This window comes from Felis catus, chromosome A3 (genome assembly GCF_018350175.1).
Source record: "Felis catus isolate Fca126 chromosome A3, F.catus_Fca126_mat1.0, whole genome shotgun sequence".
In the NCBI taxonomy this organism is placed as follows: Eukaryota; Metazoa; Chordata; class Mammalia; order Carnivora; family Felidae; genus Felis; species Felis catus.
Window position 1 is genome coordinate 62,602,349 of NC_058370.1, and position 16,149 is coordinate 62,618,497.

At 45.9% G+C, this 16,149-nt stretch overlaps 1 protein-coding gene across 26 annotated transcripts in view; it reads right to left on the reverse strand.

Moving 5' to 3' along the window:
- The window catches only part of FER1L5 (fer-1 like family member 5), a 60,093-nt gene that overhangs the window by 38,211 nt on the left and 5,733 nt on the right, over window positions 1-16,149 (reverse strand). For 20 of the 26 annotated variants that reach the window (XM_045054119.1, XM_045054120.1, XM_045054117.1 and 17 more), the window contains exons 2-14: window positions 14,546-14,861; window positions 12,596-12,648; window positions 11,889-11,980; window positions 11,080-11,188; window positions 9,299-9,353; window positions 8,721-8,830; window positions 7,470-7,598; window positions 6,353-6,415; window positions 5,534-5,584; window positions 1,854-1,884; window positions 1,130-1,245; window positions 774-897; window positions 281-333 (exon numbers count right to left, since the gene is read on the reverse strand). In XM_045054119.1, the coding sequence (XP_044910054.1) occupies window positions 281-333; window positions 774-897; window positions 1,130-1,245; window positions 1,854-1,884; window positions 5,534-5,584; window positions 6,353-6,415; window positions 7,470-7,598; window positions 8,721-8,830; window positions 9,299-9,353; window positions 11,080-11,188; window positions 11,889-11,980; window positions 12,596-12,648; window positions 14,546-14,630 (1,071 nt within the window). In that variant the 5' untranslated portion in view covers window positions 14,631-14,861. Of the gene's footprint in view, window positions 1-280; window positions 334-773; window positions 898-1,129; window positions 1,246-1,853; window positions 1,885-5,533; window positions 5,585-6,352; window positions 6,416-7,469; window positions 7,599-8,720; window positions 8,831-9,298; window positions 9,354-11,079; window positions 11,189-11,888; window positions 11,981-12,595; window positions 12,649-14,545; window positions 14,862-16,149 lie in introns of those variants that run through there. The other 6 variants (XM_045054114.1, XM_045054115.1, XM_045054123.1 and 3 more) reach the window with 5 other exon arrangements.

Here is a 16,149-nt window from a genome sequence, read left to right on the forward strand (position 1 = left end):
CATGTTGTTTCATTCACTCATTCACTCATTTGTGCCCTTTGTGTATATTTGGCTTTCACTGGGCATTTTCTCCATGCGGGGCACTGAACACAGCTCTGGGATACAGGGTGACTAATCCATGGCCTCCACCTTCAAAGAGTTCCTGGTCTAGTGATCAGTCACAGCCCATTGATAGAGGAACTTAGATACTAATCCTGGGCTCCTGCCCACCAACTCCATCTTTCCCCATACACCATCTAGGTGACAATTTCTCTAAACCTCAGACCCTTTCTACACTTACCTTTTCCCCAATTAGTTCCACCTCCAACACAGGACTCACTAAGTGCTGTTTCTCTGTGAACAAGAGTTACAAGATTTATGAGACAGAAGTATTTTTTTTAAGGGGAGGAAATGGAGAGGTGATAGAACCACTTGAAACCCTATGCCATTAATTGGCATGGTGCCCCCTAGGCAGACCTCTCCCATTTCCACTCTATCTCTATGTGCTGGTATGTGTCATGCTACATAATGGGCAGCAGGGATGGGTGCTAGCATAGGGAACTGTGAGTCTGCCTCTGGGCATCGAAGACAGTCAGGGGCATATGGCCGATTTTAAAGGGTATCTGTAGGGCCTTCATAAAACAAATTTTGGTGGATTTCAGTCTCACCTGTTCCTCTCCACCTAAATCTTAGGTTAGCATTAAAAATGGAACAGGGAAGCCCCAGGAGAATCCAGGTCGCCACTGTGTAGGGAACCTCCAGGGTCACTCCCTCCCCGCCACCCTGACTCTAACTGAGATGAAGGTCCTCCGCGCAGTAGATGAAGAAATGTAAGTAGGCCAAGTTGACCGGGACCACCGTCGACTTGAAGATCTGAGTGCTGGTGTCATCAGTCCCATAGGGCAGCTTTTGATCTACCTGTAGAGACGAGACCTGATAGGGTCAGAGTCATAGGATGGCCGTGGCCATGGCCATCAGATTTGGCTTCCCCAACATTCCACTTGGTATAGGGGAGGGATGGACAATCCTCAAGTGACACAGTGTACGAATTAAAGCAGGTGAAGATCAATGGCCACACTGAGGGCCCAGGGGTGCCCTACAGAAGCAGCTACAGTAGGAAATGTTATTGGGGTGTCTAGGGAAGCCTCACCGGAGCCTGGTCTCCCACACTGAGGACACAAATGGTGACTTTCAGGTAGCCTCTCACACCATTGCTGGGTTCATTTGGCTGGCAGAGGCCTAACCATTTCCTCAGGAGTGTGTGACCTGGAGGGGCAGAGGGCCCATGGGAGACTGGCCTTCAGTCTCCATCCTTCTTCCCTGAAACCAGGAGAGGGGTGTGGAAGTGTGTCTCCTAAATTCTGGTTCCCATACAGTAGCAGAGGAAAATGGGAGTCACTTCTACCACTGGGCAAAGCTAGTATACTCCCAGGCTACCAGCCATTGCCTTTAGGAAACAGAGACCCCTCTCTCCCATCCTGGGAACCTACAGTTGTTAGTATCCTGGTCTGAGAGAAGCAAGCATTTTCCCCAACCCTAAGTCCAAACCTCAACCTGGTATGTATGTTGTGGCCAGGTTGTGTGTGATGGTTACAGTGGAAACCTCTACTCAAACATCAGTCCCCCAACACTGGCCTCAAAAAATAGAAATTCAATTCCAGGTTGCAATAAAAGGTTAGCATTTGATCCAAAGGGATGCTTTGAAGTTTTACAGAGAAAGATCTTATGATTATAAATATTATCAAATACAGAAAATAATTCATACCCTCTAATACTCTCCCCCATGTGTTGAACATACAGGAATTTTGAGATGTTTGGACAACTGATCTGCTTTTTCTCAGAAGGCACACGTATTTGCAACAACTGTTACCTACCTGCAGAACGGTAGATAAAACCAATATCTGTCTGGAAAGACAAGAGTAGAGTAAGGATTAGTTACTCAAGATTTTCAACACCAACGAACAATAGTACTGTACTGACAGTATTAGCCACTAGTGCTTGAGAACTTGCCTTGCCCTAACTCCTTTACTCTTTACAACAACCTAGAAGTTGGTCCATTATTACCTCCACTCTGCAGAGGAGGGTACTTAGTGTGAGAAAAGGGCCTAAAGTCTTACAACTAGTAATTACACGAGATCTGGATTGAAAGGATCCTTAACCACCACATAGCACTGCCTGGCCAACACAGCATTGACTCTTCCCTGTTTCTGGATTGAGAAAGGTGTCTCCCATCCTGGGGAAGAGGATGGTTAAGGGAGGAGCTGGCAAAGAGACTACGGGCTTTCCCTTTCCCCTGGGAGAGGGTTTCTGACCAAGGCCTGAGGGTTGTGGTACAGGATTGAAGGTGGTGGGTGGCAAGGCACCGCGAAATATTCAGGTCACCCTTGTATCCCACATCTGAAGGTTCCATAGAGTAGTCCCCAAATTCTTCATGTTAGGCCTGCTTTAAAACCCAGTTACCCTTTTGGAGTGTCTGGGTAGCTCAGTCGGTTGAGCATCTGACTTCGGCTCAGGTCATGATCTCCCGGTTCAAAAATTTGAGCCCCATATTGGGCTCTGTGCTGACAGCTCAGAGCCTGGAGCCTGCTTCAGATTCAGTGTCTCCCTCTCTCCCTGTCCCTCCCCCAACTCACTCTGTCTCTGTCTCTCTCTCAAAAAAAAATAAACATTAAAAAAAAAAAAACCAAAAAACTCAGTTACCCCTTTGGGTTAGGTAGGCAAAGATTTTTTTAGCTACAACAAGAAAAGCACAATCCATAAAAGAAAAATTTGATGAGGTGGACTCCACTGAAATGTAAAACTTCTGCTCTTTGAAAGACACTTAAGAAAATGGAAAGACAGATCATATACTGGGAGAAAATATTTCCAAGTCATATATCTGATAAAAGGACTTGTATCCCAAATATATAAGAAAGCCTCAAAACTCAGCAGTAAGAAAGTGACCCAATGAAAATGAGCAAAAGATCTGGACACTTCAACAAAGAAAATATATAGGTGACAAATAAGCACATGAAAAGGTACTCAACATCACGAGTCATTGGGGAAGTGTAAGTTAGAATCACAGTGGAATACTACTCAGCAATAAAGAGGAATGATTATTAACACATGCAACAAAATGTATGAATCTCAAAATAAATATGCCAGTGAAAGAAGCCAAACAAAAAAGAATACATGCTGTATTATCCTATTTATATAAAATTTGAGGAAATGCACACCAAGTTATAGTTCTAGAAAGCAGACCGGTGGCTGCCTGGGGATGGGAGTGGGTGGGATGGGGGTGAGAAGGAAGAATTACAAAGGAGCACAAGGAAACTTTTGGGGGTGATAGATGTGATAGATATGTTCATTATTTTGATTGTGATGATCGTTTCAAACGATACATTTTAAAATATGTGCAATTCATTGTATGTCAATTATACCTCAATAAAGCTGGAAGAAAACAAAGAAAAACTCAAGCACCCCTAATGAAGCAATAGATCCAGGCAGTGATCATCAATGGCTGTTAACGACATAAAAAGAGAGACCAACATACATTCTGTGCCTTCTGCTGAAGTCATTTTGCCAGATAATGGACCCAAATCTAGCGAGCCTCTAGACAGCAAACACCTGGGCAGAGAGGTATGTGAAATGATCCTTCAGAGATGCGGTCAGCAAAATCCAGACTAGAGGAAAACTCTACAGGACAAACTATCCACTTTCTTTAACAAATTACAAGGAGAAAAAGGGAGCGGGACCAACAGAATTACAGACACCTAAAAATACATTTTAACCAACTGCAGAGTACGCACCTGGTTTGGATCCTGACTTGAACAAAACATAAAAGGAATTCATAAGATAATTAGGGGAATTTGAACACTGATTAGTATTTAATGCTATCCAGGAATTATAAAGGTTTTAAAATGTGATAATTACATTTGTTTATGCTTAATAAGATATTTATGTATAGAAATATTAGCTGAAATGTTTAAAAATATGATGTCTTAGATTTGATTCAAAATAATCCAGTGGATGGGGAGGTAGGCCAGGGGTAGACAATACATCACTGGCAATGAATTAGTGAAGTTGAGTGATTGGGATGTGGGAACTCATGATACTATTCTCTCTCCTTTTGTGTATGTTTGAAATTTTTCAAAGAAGTAATTTAAGGAAAAAGACTCATTGGGGCGCCTGGGTGGCTTGGTTAGTCGAGTGTCTAACGTCAGCTCACGTCATGATCTCACGGTTTGTGAGCCCAAGCTCTGCATCAGGCTTGCATAGGGCTTGGGCTGGCTGCTTTCAGCATAGAGCCCACTTCAGATCCTCTGTCCCCTTCTCTCTGCCCCTCCCAGGCTAGCACTCTTTCAATAATAAATAAACATTTATGTATTTAAAAAAATTTAATGTTTATTTTTGAGAAACAGAGAGAGAGAGACAGAGAGAGAGACAGAGCATGATCAGGGGAGTGGCAGAGAAAGAGGGAAACACAGAATCCAGAGCAGGCTCCAGGCTCTGAGCTGTCAGCACACAGCCCAACATGGGGCTCAAACTCACAAACTGTGAGATCGTGACCTGAGCTGAAGTTGGATGCTTAACCCACTGAGCCACCCAGGCTCCACCAACCCCCCCCCAAAAAATTTAAAAAATTATTTTAAAAAAAGGCTCAGTTTTCTCTCATGTCTATAAATTATTTAACCGTTCATTATCATTAGTCCTTGTCTGGAAACTGTGCGATGGTCTTTGCCGAAAGCACATTTTTTACCACCTGCCATATAACCTCTCCAGAATCTCTCATTTCGAAGCCCATGTTGCTTCTTTGAGGGACAGGTCATGACTCTTCATGTGCTTATTACAAGTAGTGAGAAAGAAACCTTACTTTGATTTGTCCTAAATATACCTTTCTCAACACAGAAGACTTTCCCAGGGGTTGCCAGATTTAGCAAATAAAAATAGATGCCCACTTAAGTTAGAACTGCAGATAAACAATGACTACATTTTTAGTATACGTATGTCCCCCGGAGTATTCGTCAGGAGCCATGCAATTATTTAGGACATACTTGTATTTAAAAAGTACCTGTTGTTTAAGATTCAAATGTAATGGGACATCCTGTATTTAATCTGGCAACCCTACCTTTTCCTGATCTTCCTGGATTTGAAGAATCTTATTTAGCCCTTCATAAGTGTCAGCTTTCCTTATCTCCCAGCCTGTGTCTTTCCAAAGCAAACCTTTCTTTCTGTTCTCATAGCAATTTTCTCTGTGTTTCTTAGGTTGGCATTTTTGGACCTTCTGCTTCCATTTCCTGGAGGCAGAGGTTTGAAATGTGTCCATTGTATTCAACATGGCACCCAGCTCTTTCATAAATGGTACACACTTTTATCCTTAAAACAACTCTGTGGGTTGAGTATGTCATTATTCCCATTGTATATATGAGAAAGAGATTCTGAATAACTTGGGTAGATTCAAATCTGGATATTTCTGCAGGAAAATCCAAGTTTTTGCCCCTAGACTCAGGCATGGAACCCATGGTGAGTCTCTGTTAATTGTTTCACCAAACCTCCTCCTTCATCCAGAGCTCACTTGGAATCTCCCGATCTCTGCGTTGAATCTCATTAGTGTGGAATTCATCACCTGCAGAGGGGTTCCCAGAAAGATTTGTTATTCACATCCCTCATTTCCCCCATCCCCATGGGAGGGATTGTAAGGGCACATTTGGAATGTATTTAATGCTTCCTAATGGCCCTCTAGAATTTATATAATGTTTCCTAATGGCCCACACTTCCACATAGTTCTTCTCATCTAATTCTCAGAGGTACCCTGTAAGGTTCAGAATTTTAGTTCCATTTTACTGATGAGGAAATTGATCAGAGGGTCCAATCCACTTGGTCAACCCAAAGATCAGCCCAGAGAAAACTGTTGCACTCGACTTTCTCCATTGCACGCTGTCTTGATCATTTCCCATGTTCCGGTGTTCCCAAGAACATGTACACTCTTCAAGGGAGAGACCTCCTTGCTCCCCTTAGCCCTGTGCTGGGCACATAGGAGGCATTTGGTAACCACACATTCACCACTGTTACCGAGTTCCTTCTGATAGGGAATGGAATGTCCCATGTTGAGGGAACATTTGAGGGGTCCTTTGGTGACATGAGAATCCTGGCACATGGGAAGGGGCTATTCACCTCGGGGCCCAGCTCAGGGTCTAGTGGTATTCTATAATATTTGTTAAGTGGTTGTGGGAAGTCTGGGCTGCCAGGGAGTGACGAAGGTGGTGGAGGTTGTGTCTTGGGGTCAGAATGGCCATCTGAAGTGACTGGCTCCAAGGGTGGGGGCGGGGAGCTGAAGTCCTTCCGAGGATTGAGGTGGGACAAGAAAATGGACCCATATTGTTTGGCTCCTCACCTGGATTAAGATGGTCTCATCAAAGAACTTTGCAGGCACTTCATGAAAATTCTGGAAGAAGATCTAATGTAGAGAGAATGGGGATAGGGGTTGGATGACATTTCTTCTACCACTTCACCCAAGGACTCAGTAAGCCTGGAAGCTCAGAATAACAAGCTTCTTGCCCCAGCCCTTGCCCATTTCATACTCTTCCTCCAGAAGCAGAGGCCTGCCAGGCTCCTGCAGGGGGTGTTTTGCCTAGGTAAAGGGCAGGGGTAGGGAATCCCAGGAGGATCTGTCATGAGCGGCTCAAGGCCCAGCTAGCTGCCCTGGGATGGAGACCCAAGCCTCTGCCTCCTTCTAGATTTCCCCATCAGTCCACTGCTCCCCAGCCCCTGCTGCAGCCAGAAACCTCTTTCCCAAGTGCAAACCCAGCCCCGTCACTCTCCTGATTCTTTCCGTGACTCCCAAGTGTCATCCATGACAGGGTCCCAGTGCACTTTGCAGGCCTCCCTCCAGCCACTCCCCTCCAGCCACACTCATATCTACAGGTCTGCCAAGTCCTGCTGCTTCTCATTTCTAGGCTTCTGAAGACACAGTTGTTTTTTCCTCACTTTTAATTCTCTATGATGTCCCTCTTTCACTGGTAGGTTCTTCCTTGAAGGTTTCGGGAGCCCTTCCTCAGTCCACCCATTCCTCCCTGCTCCCACTGTGCTTTAATCTTTTATTTATTGGTCTATTCACTGATTAATTCAGTGAGTAGTCATGGACTTCCAACTGTGTATCAGACATAATACTACAGCTTAGGGCTTCAGCAGTGACAAGACATACATGGTCTGGGCCTGCATTTCATGCTGCATTAACAGCACCCCCAGATCAGATCTCTGTTAACCCCAATCTTATCTCATTCTCATTGTTTATGTGTTCACATGCTGGTTCCCTCCACAGTCTACTGACTCTTCCAGTGTGAGGCTTCAAATTATTTCATTTGTATTTCCAGTGCCAAGCAGTGCTTGGCCAATGCTCAGTCAGTGTTTGTGGAAGATGCAAGCTTGCCTGATGTCTGAAATGCCCAGCCTCTGGCTGGCCCACTTGGCCCAAGTGCCCTGTTCAGCTCTGAAGGTCATGTGCGGCCCACCTCATTGAAGAAAGCATTGTTTCCCATCTTGATCCGTGTTTTGTGCTGGTAGCCTCCAATGACCACCTTGACCACCGGCTTGATGTTGTTGCCCATGAGCTGTCGGGCTTCATACACCTTCACTCGGACCTACAGGGGAACACAGGGGAACCTCATGTTGGGGCCTGGGCCCCCCCTTTTCCAACAGAGACTCTTTTCTTAAAGAACAAAGTGTTCTGATGAGAGGCATCTATTGCAGACAGAAGGAAGACACACAGGGAGCTGCCAGCCTGAAGACAAGTGCTGGGAAGGCTGTGGCTCCTTCTGTTTCCTTTTCTGGGAACTGTCCCCTCCACTGCTTTGTCCTTTCCATCTTGTGTAGACTTAGTGTTTCTCAATTGCTATGGACTTGTTACAGAACACAGAATGAAGTCTAATCTAACCCAGTTTGTTGAATTACGAATTTTAAAGTTCCATGCAATTGAATCAATGATCTGTGATTTACTTTCTGACTTGTTATTTCTCTTTCCCCTTTATATATTTTACTGGGACTCAGCCTAGATTAGAAGGAAGGAGAGGAAGAGCAATGCAGAGCCCAGAAAAGACCCAGGCTGGCTGAGGCCCAAGGGGAGAAAGAACAGGAGTTGGCAGTGGCCAGCAGGGCAGAGTCATGGAAACTTGCCATCTTACTGTAGATAGTAAACTGCATATGGATCTCCCAGCCCAGGCTATGGATTGACCTTTCTCCACGAGGCCTCATGTGTCTCCATCAAGTCCAGGGACCCTTCAGGGAATGATATACATACAGCTACTGTCCCTCAGGGACAAGAGAGGGCCAAACTTGGCAAACAGGTCGCATGTCAGAATTTTGCCCTAACCTCTACTACATAGGAAAGGCAGTGATTTGGCACAGTGACCTTCTATCCTGGGCAAACTAGCCTGATGGAAAGGGATGGGGCCACAGGATGGCCAGCCTTGTGTTTCCTCCTGAAGGGCAGGGTCAGGCCTTCTGCTTCACCTCCCTAGGACTTGCCAGGTCTGGTTGGTGTACAGCCAACAGTGCCTCCTATGCCTCACTGGAGCTGTCTCTAGCTTCAGCTTCCTACAGAAGTGGCTCAGAATGGCACCCAGAGAAGCAAGATGTGCAGCAAGGTTCAGAAGACCGGTAGCTCTGGCCCTCTGCCATGACTTTGTGGAGAGATGGGGATGAACTGGGAATGCAGTGAGACAGTCAGGTGAATCATGAGGGCTTTCAACCTGGAAGGTCCTCACCTGAAAGTGCTGAGGCTTTGAAGACAGAGGCTTAGACATGGTGGAGCTGGGGACCATCAGTTTCTGCAAAGCCACTTCTCGTGCACTTATGCCCAGAAGGTCGCCATCGCCTGGGGAAACACAGTCTGGGTGGGCTCTCGGAGGCTGGGGCTCAGGTTTTGAGGCAATGGCCACATTTCATTGTTCTATCCCTAGTGACTAGGTGCTGACTAAAACCATGGTCAAGAGGCCTCAAAAGGGGCACATGTCCTCCTCAGAAAATAGGCTCTCTCTCACTCTCAGTAATCCTGGGCCCCACACTCCACACATGGGGGGGGGGGGGCTCTTAGAATGGCTATTCTTGCTTCCCTCTGCAGCCATTGGAGGCTGGGCTTTATCTCTAGAGATGTCAAGTGGAAATACTGGCGGGGCTGGGGGGGTCAGGGACAGATAACCTCAGCTAGGTGTTTCGAGATCTGGCCTCTAAACCCTAACCTGGTCATAATCTTTCTGTCGGCCTTGAGGGATGGCCTCAAAAGTCCCAAAGAGCCCATCCAGCTATGCTTGGAGAAGAGCAGGGGTAAGTCCCAAGTACATACCTATCTTCTCAATATCCTGGTTTCTCATAAGGGCTATCTGTAGAGTGACAGTGCACTGCAAGGCAAAGGCAGGGGAGCTTTAAGCCAGATCCTGCTATCCTTGGCCGCATCATAACACTGGAACCTTACCTGGCCTGGCTGAATTCATGCCCAGTCCCCCTGTGGGGAGCGATGATGGCCATGGTACCAGGCCATGCCACGCCATGGGGTCTGTGAAGTCTGGGGTGGAGGGAGGTTATGAACTGGTAGGGGGAGAGCAATGGGTTATAGCAGAGGGGATGTGGAGAATAGAAGAGGCACATGGTAGTGGTGGTGACAAGGGGGGTACGGTGGGGTAGGGAGGAGAGGGAGAGGCACCTTGGGACCAGTCCAGAACTGCTGATGCCAACAGCAATCCTCCTAGCCCAACATCTCCTGACCTCAGGTGAGGACTCCTGCAAATACCTCTTAATTAACCTCTTGCCTCCAAGTGCTCACTACCCATCCAAACTCTAGACCTTTGCCAGAATTGCTTCCTAAACACTGTGTAAGTGCCCTAACCGATGAGAGTAAAGTCACAACTCACCAGCATAGACCATAAGGCCCTTCACCTCAGGGCCCTGGTCTCAGCTAGTCTCAGCTCTCCCACCACTCCTTTCACATCCTCCCAACTCCCGTGTGCCAGCAGTACAGCAACCAACCCTCCCTGCACCTGCTGTCTGCCTCTGTCTCCCTCCAGCCTTCACACATGCACCTTACACCCTTGCCTGGCATTGTCTTTCTTTCCCGTCCATTGGGCAAACTCGGGCCTACTGAGAAACTCAATATACAAAAGGACAGTGGCCAGACCTTATATAAAAATGGAACTCTGACCCACATCTGCAGCAATCAATTCAGGAAACCAACCCAATAAATCTACAGTAACCATCCTGGGAAGTCAGCCTGCTATTTCTAAGTCAGGCTTGTAGGAAGTCGGAGTACTCCTCTAGCAACCAGTCCAGGAAGCCAAACAATAACCCCTGTAACAATTGGCTCCAAATAGCCAGGACTGATTAATTAATTAACTAATTGACTGATTAACTAATTAAACTGATTGACTAATTAATAACTGATAGCTTCCCTAATTTTTGTCCTTTCTTTCCACCTAGGACCAACCAGAGAAAGCCAAATACATACCCCTAACCAATCACATAGGATGCCCAGCTTCTAGCTGGTCCGCTTATAGCTTCCCTCACCAGTAGCCTCCAATTAGGGCACACCGAGAGCCTTCCCTGTTTCCACTGTACAGCTTTCCCCCTCCTCTGCCTGTATTTGAGTCTCTGCCAAAATACATAACCAGGTCTGCATAAACAGCCTTTGCTTATTCTCCTTTGGTTGGTCTTTGTCTGCCTCCATCTATCTCAATCACATCTTTTACAAAGCCTTCTGCTACCTCTCACATGGAATCATTCACTTCCTCCTGACCTCAGTGACCTAGCCTTCCTGACCCTTGTGCTGGAGCACTTGTCACTGTGAGTAGTATCAATGGACCATGGGCTTCATTCAGTTTTGCATCCCAGGCTTAACACGGTGGCTGACACCCAATGGACAACTGACTAATCAATCTAAATGGGTAGATGTAGGGGTGAGAGGGTAGATGGATGGCAGGATGGGGAGGTCAGGGAGATGATGGCAATGTGATGGGGCCTCCTAGGGCAGGAAGTGCTGTCTGGTGGAGGCATTGGTCCTCTGTTAAAGTGGAGTAGCCCAGCTTCACCGGCTCCCCCCACTCCTCTAGCCACCATTCCTGAGGCCCAACTCACATCTGTGGACATCATGGCATGGTTAAGCAGGGTCAGGTCCTTCACAAAAAGGACGTTGCTTGGTTTTTGCACCAAGGGCTGGAGCAGTACTGTAGCCAGGCCAATGAACCTGGGGAGATGAGGAATACATATAAGATCCTGAGCCAAGGGGAAAGGGTGTCTTCTGTCCCAGGCATGACTTTATCTAGGGTTTTCTCTATTACAGGCTGTGTTGTCCACACAGAGGCTGAAGGAAGAATGCAGTGATGTGAAGCATCCACCAGAGGACGCAGGACTCTCGCGTCTCTGGTAATTGACTTTGGAGCTCTGAGCACTGGGTGCCCAGTTACTGGCTCTGCCCTGCCCAGCCCCTTCCCAGAAGCTCCTTCTCACACTCCTCCTGAATGGGAACAGTACTACATAACAGCTGATTGGACCGGGGGTGTACACCTGATGGAAGCTTGGCCAATCAGATTCCCCATCCTAGGAATTTTGACTTGGGATGCCCTAGTTCCAGTCTCAGTGGGTGTTAGTCTCCACTGGGTACTAGAATGTGTCCATGATGGGAAGCCAGGGTTGGGTAGAGAGAAGCAGAGATTTGAGATTCTGTGGTTTCAGAAGAGACAGAACTGTCCCTGGCTCCCCAGGGTCCTGGTTCTAGTCTGCACCTAGTCCACCCTTCCGCAGATCCCCCACCATTTTTCCCCCATTAATTAGCTGGAATGGGTATGATCCTTGCCACCTGAGTGAGCTATGGATAGAGACAGGAGATGCAGCATGTGCTATGGCTTTTGATCACAGAGTCAGCCTCCGGCCTCTCTCTGCCTCACCTTTCTTTCTTTATTGCGCCCATGTCCCGAAGGATGATTTGCAGACAAGAGTCATTTGGCAAGGAGCAGTCCCAGAGGTGCCAGATTAGCGTCTGTGGGAGGCACAGGGAGGTCAGCATCTTTCCTCCACCCTCCCCTTCCCACCCTTCTAGGAAAGGAGGAAAGATGCAGGGAATGAGCTGGCACATCGTTTGTCTTCAACTGAGGAACCTCTCTCAAGTCTGGTTTCTTAACAGGATGGCATTAGCTACCTTTCACCAAAATGCTGAGCATCCTTCCTGGACTCCGCAGTGTGACTGCAATATCATGCGCGTCTTAGTAGTTATGGAGTTTGGGGACCTGGGGTGGGGGTGGGGGATATGGATGGATGGAAGATGAGAGGGATCCTGCACAGGGAACCTGGTCTCTGCTTCAGGTTTCTGGGAACATCAGGATGGCCAGGTTGGACAACATGGGCTATATCGTGGGTCCATCCCCGGAGTGGAGGGGAAGGGCCAAGAACAGCTCTGGGCAGATGTGGCTGCTGTGGCCCTCAGGCCTGCACAGCCATATCGGCTCAGGGGCTCCTCCCAGGCTGAGATGCCCTAGCCTTGGGGAAAGCTTGTGAGGCTCCCTGTCCTCTCTCTAGAATTCTGAGCATGGCCAGGACCCAAATTCACTATTGGGGTTGTCACTGCTTCTTTTGGATTTGTCCTGATGTGTTTTACCTCATTCCATGTGGGGTTATTCCCTTCCACTTCACTAGTTCTCCTCTTGACATCTGCAAAGGTACCAAGAGGCTGTCATTGGTGGTAGGAAATATTTCAAAGTCTAGGTTCAAGTGTGGTAAAGAGAGGTAGGACTCTAAGAAAACTTCAAATCTACATTGGGAGATGTGCCACAAAGTTGATTCTTAACTCTGGGCGTTTCAAAATTTCTCACTTTTTGTAAGAGTAACATCATCCCATGTGACAGATAATGTGTTTGCTTCATTTTCTTCCATTGTACATAGTTCCTAGTCATCTTGCAGCCAGGTGGTGCCGCGGGACTCGTTCTGGCAAATGCAGTTTGGGAATGATTTTCATCACTGCCAAGATCGGCTCCTAAAATCTCCCAGGACATTCTTCCTCTCTCCACTCTTCACATCCACCCTCATGATCTATGGGCAGGGTGGTGCCAGGATGACTTTGCAGCTAAAAGCAGCAAGCAGCTGGTCCCTAAACCCTGCTTGGAGGAGCCACTCAGGATTGCTGCCCCATCAATGCAGGACTTGGTGTGAAAAAGAGATAAACTTTTATTGTGTTAGGGCATTGAGATTTAAAGGTTTGTTTGTTACCAGAGCAAAGTCTAGTGGACCTTAAGTCATGCCAAAACATCTATAATGGGTTGAGAGTTCTTCATCCGCTAAAATCCCCTTCATCCAGAAATATCTTTAACAAAGAACAATCTATAGTGCTGCAAAGAACCTCTAAATTGCTAAATTACCTTGATATCCTTCCCAAGGAAAGAATGTGAAAGAGGGGGAGAGAGAGTGTGTGTGCAAGCATGCACTTGCTGGGTAGTGGGAAGGGGTGCAGGGTAGTGGATGGTATATGGGGGAAGAGGGGCTCGGCAAGGTTAAAAGGGAATAAAAAATATCAAACGTTCAGTTATAAGAATTTGTAGGTAAATCTGTGGGAAAGCCCAGGAGTCTGGGATTTAGGCATCTTTGTAAGAGGTATTTCTGGGAGGAGAAAGATAATGCCTTCGAGGTGGTAGGAAAGAAGGCTCCGAATCAGGCTATCCCCTGGCTCACAGCTAAGACACACTAAACGTCCACTACACCTCTCTGAACCTGTACCTGGGGACATCAACATGTATGGCCCTTGAGCCTGGAGTCCCAGATGTCCACTCTCTGAGGGGTGTTGTCACATTTAGTGAGGACGGTTTCACAACCCAGAAAAAACAAATTAAGGAACCTCATTCTTTACTCATGCCTGTTATAGAAACTACTGTGCCTTCTTTCTCTTGGCCTTAATTTTCTCACTCCCCACATGTGCTAGGAAACCTCATTTGCCTGCATCCACCTCCCCCTACTTTCCACCAACAGACTATTTCTCCTGGCCTTCTTCTTTTTTGCTCCAAGCTCTGTGTTACACAGACATACTTAATCTCCTTCACATTCTCCCCTAAATCATTTCATCCCCAACCTTCTTGGACACTTTTCCTTATCTATAAAAAATGGAGACAATAAAACTTGCCTCATGGGATCATTGTGAGGAGAAAAAATCATTATGTTTATGAAAAGGCTCTCATAGGATGGAATGGTCATTACTGGATGTTGTACAAAGAGCTGTACACATATTATCTTTTAAAATCCTCACATCGATCCTATGAAGCAGGTACTTTTTTTTTTTTAAGCCTCAGCTTGTGGCACAAGCCCTAGTTCACAGAAGCAGCTTGAGAAGTATTAATCTTCTCTTTTCCCTGTAGCCATTTCCCCGGAAAAAAAAACGGGAGGCAGAGATGTCATAATAGGAGAAATAATAGCAATAAACATAAGTTTTGAAAGAAATGGACAGTGTCTACCTCACCTTTCTGTCACACAGGGCATCTTTATAGACCAGGGCACCAATAAGTCTATTTTTTCACTGAACACATGTTCCCTCTTGGGGCTCTCTCTCCATCCTGGCTCTCACCTTGGAAGTAGATGGACACGCAGGGTCTGGGTGGGGGGCTTAGGGGTGGGCTAATCTTGGCTGACTCCACGACAACCCGCAGCATGTTTTCCACCTCCTTCTCTCCTTCCCTCTGCAGCAAAGCCTCCTTCTTGGAGCACCTTGGTCCAACGTTCTCCCAGGGCTCATGGGGGTGAAGAGAGCCCCAGGTCTGTTGCTTAGCAGTAGAAGTGATGTCACAAAGGTGAGTGGTTCTTGGTTCTGGAGAGGAATGGAGGGGAACGACAGGAAGAAGAAGTCACAGGAGTATGGAGCCAGTGGCTTGAGGTGACTGGGCCTGTAGAAACAAAATAATTTGCCACTTTGCGTTTCCTCTTTCTTTTCTCTTTCTGTCTTATTCTCACCGTTCTGATTTCAAGATCAGGTATACAGTTAATGTTTCCTCTTTACATAAGCAAGTTATCTGGAGTGAATCATTGCCAGAGTCACACAATTTAGATGAGAAAATGAGAGAAGCGAGGTGATGTGAGAAAAGGAATAGGGAAATCAAAGACTGTTTCAATAAAGATTCAGGAGAATCCCTTCCTAATGTGTAAGCAGATATGTAGGCCTCCTTTTTTCTAAAGGAAACCTAAGTCCAGAAATGGGTCTGTCTTTAAAAAAGGGAAAAAATCAGCTTTTTAATTAATGAGCTCTTATGTCACTTTCTTATGTAAACTGAAAGAAAAATCTCAACGTCAGTACAGTTTTGCTATGGCATCTTGACTACTCTTGAGGCCTCTTGTCATGACGATGGAGCTGGATCATTTGCTCTCATCTCTTCCACACTAAGATTTCTTCTGCTTATGGTCTGAACATTGTATAAATTGCATCTTATCCAAAAGTGCAAAGATTAATGGATATTTTAAAAACATATATAAGCCATGAAACAATTTAACAGTAACCTCACTATGCCTCCTAAAAGATGCATGGCTTTCAAAAAGCTACATGTGGGGAAAAAGCTACATGTGGGATCTTGGTGCTACAACTGCTTTCCACTGCAGCAGATTTAAAAAGAAAAAGTTCTTCCTGACAGTTTTTCTTGAAATCTGAACACAACACAAAGCTTTTTGCGTTGTTAGTGATTTTCCAAACCAAACATCATTGACATGAAAGGCAAACCCTGAAAAGGAAAAGGCTGATAGGTTTGACCCCATAAAATTTAAATTCCTATGCAGAAAAACATACCTTAAACGACAAATATCAAAGTAGGTACATACATACCTATGTGCAACATAGGTATTGTTTGAAAGGTTAGTAGCCTTTTTAGCATGAGCTTTTTTAAAATATATGTTTTTTTTAAAGACTGTTTTTTTTTAAGTAATCTCTACACCCAATGTGGGGCTTGAACTCACAACCCCAAGATCAAGAGTTGTATGCTCCACCTGACTGAGTCAGCCAGGTGCTCCTAATGTGAGTTTTTATAATTCAATAAGAAAAAGACGAATATTCCCAAGGAAGATGGGGGAAAGTTTATAACATATGATTGCCCAAATGGACCAAAAAAAAAAAAAAAGATGTAGCAAAAATCAGTTTCTGTTCATCAAAGAAACTAAATGAGATACCATTTATCACTTCGCCAAGTT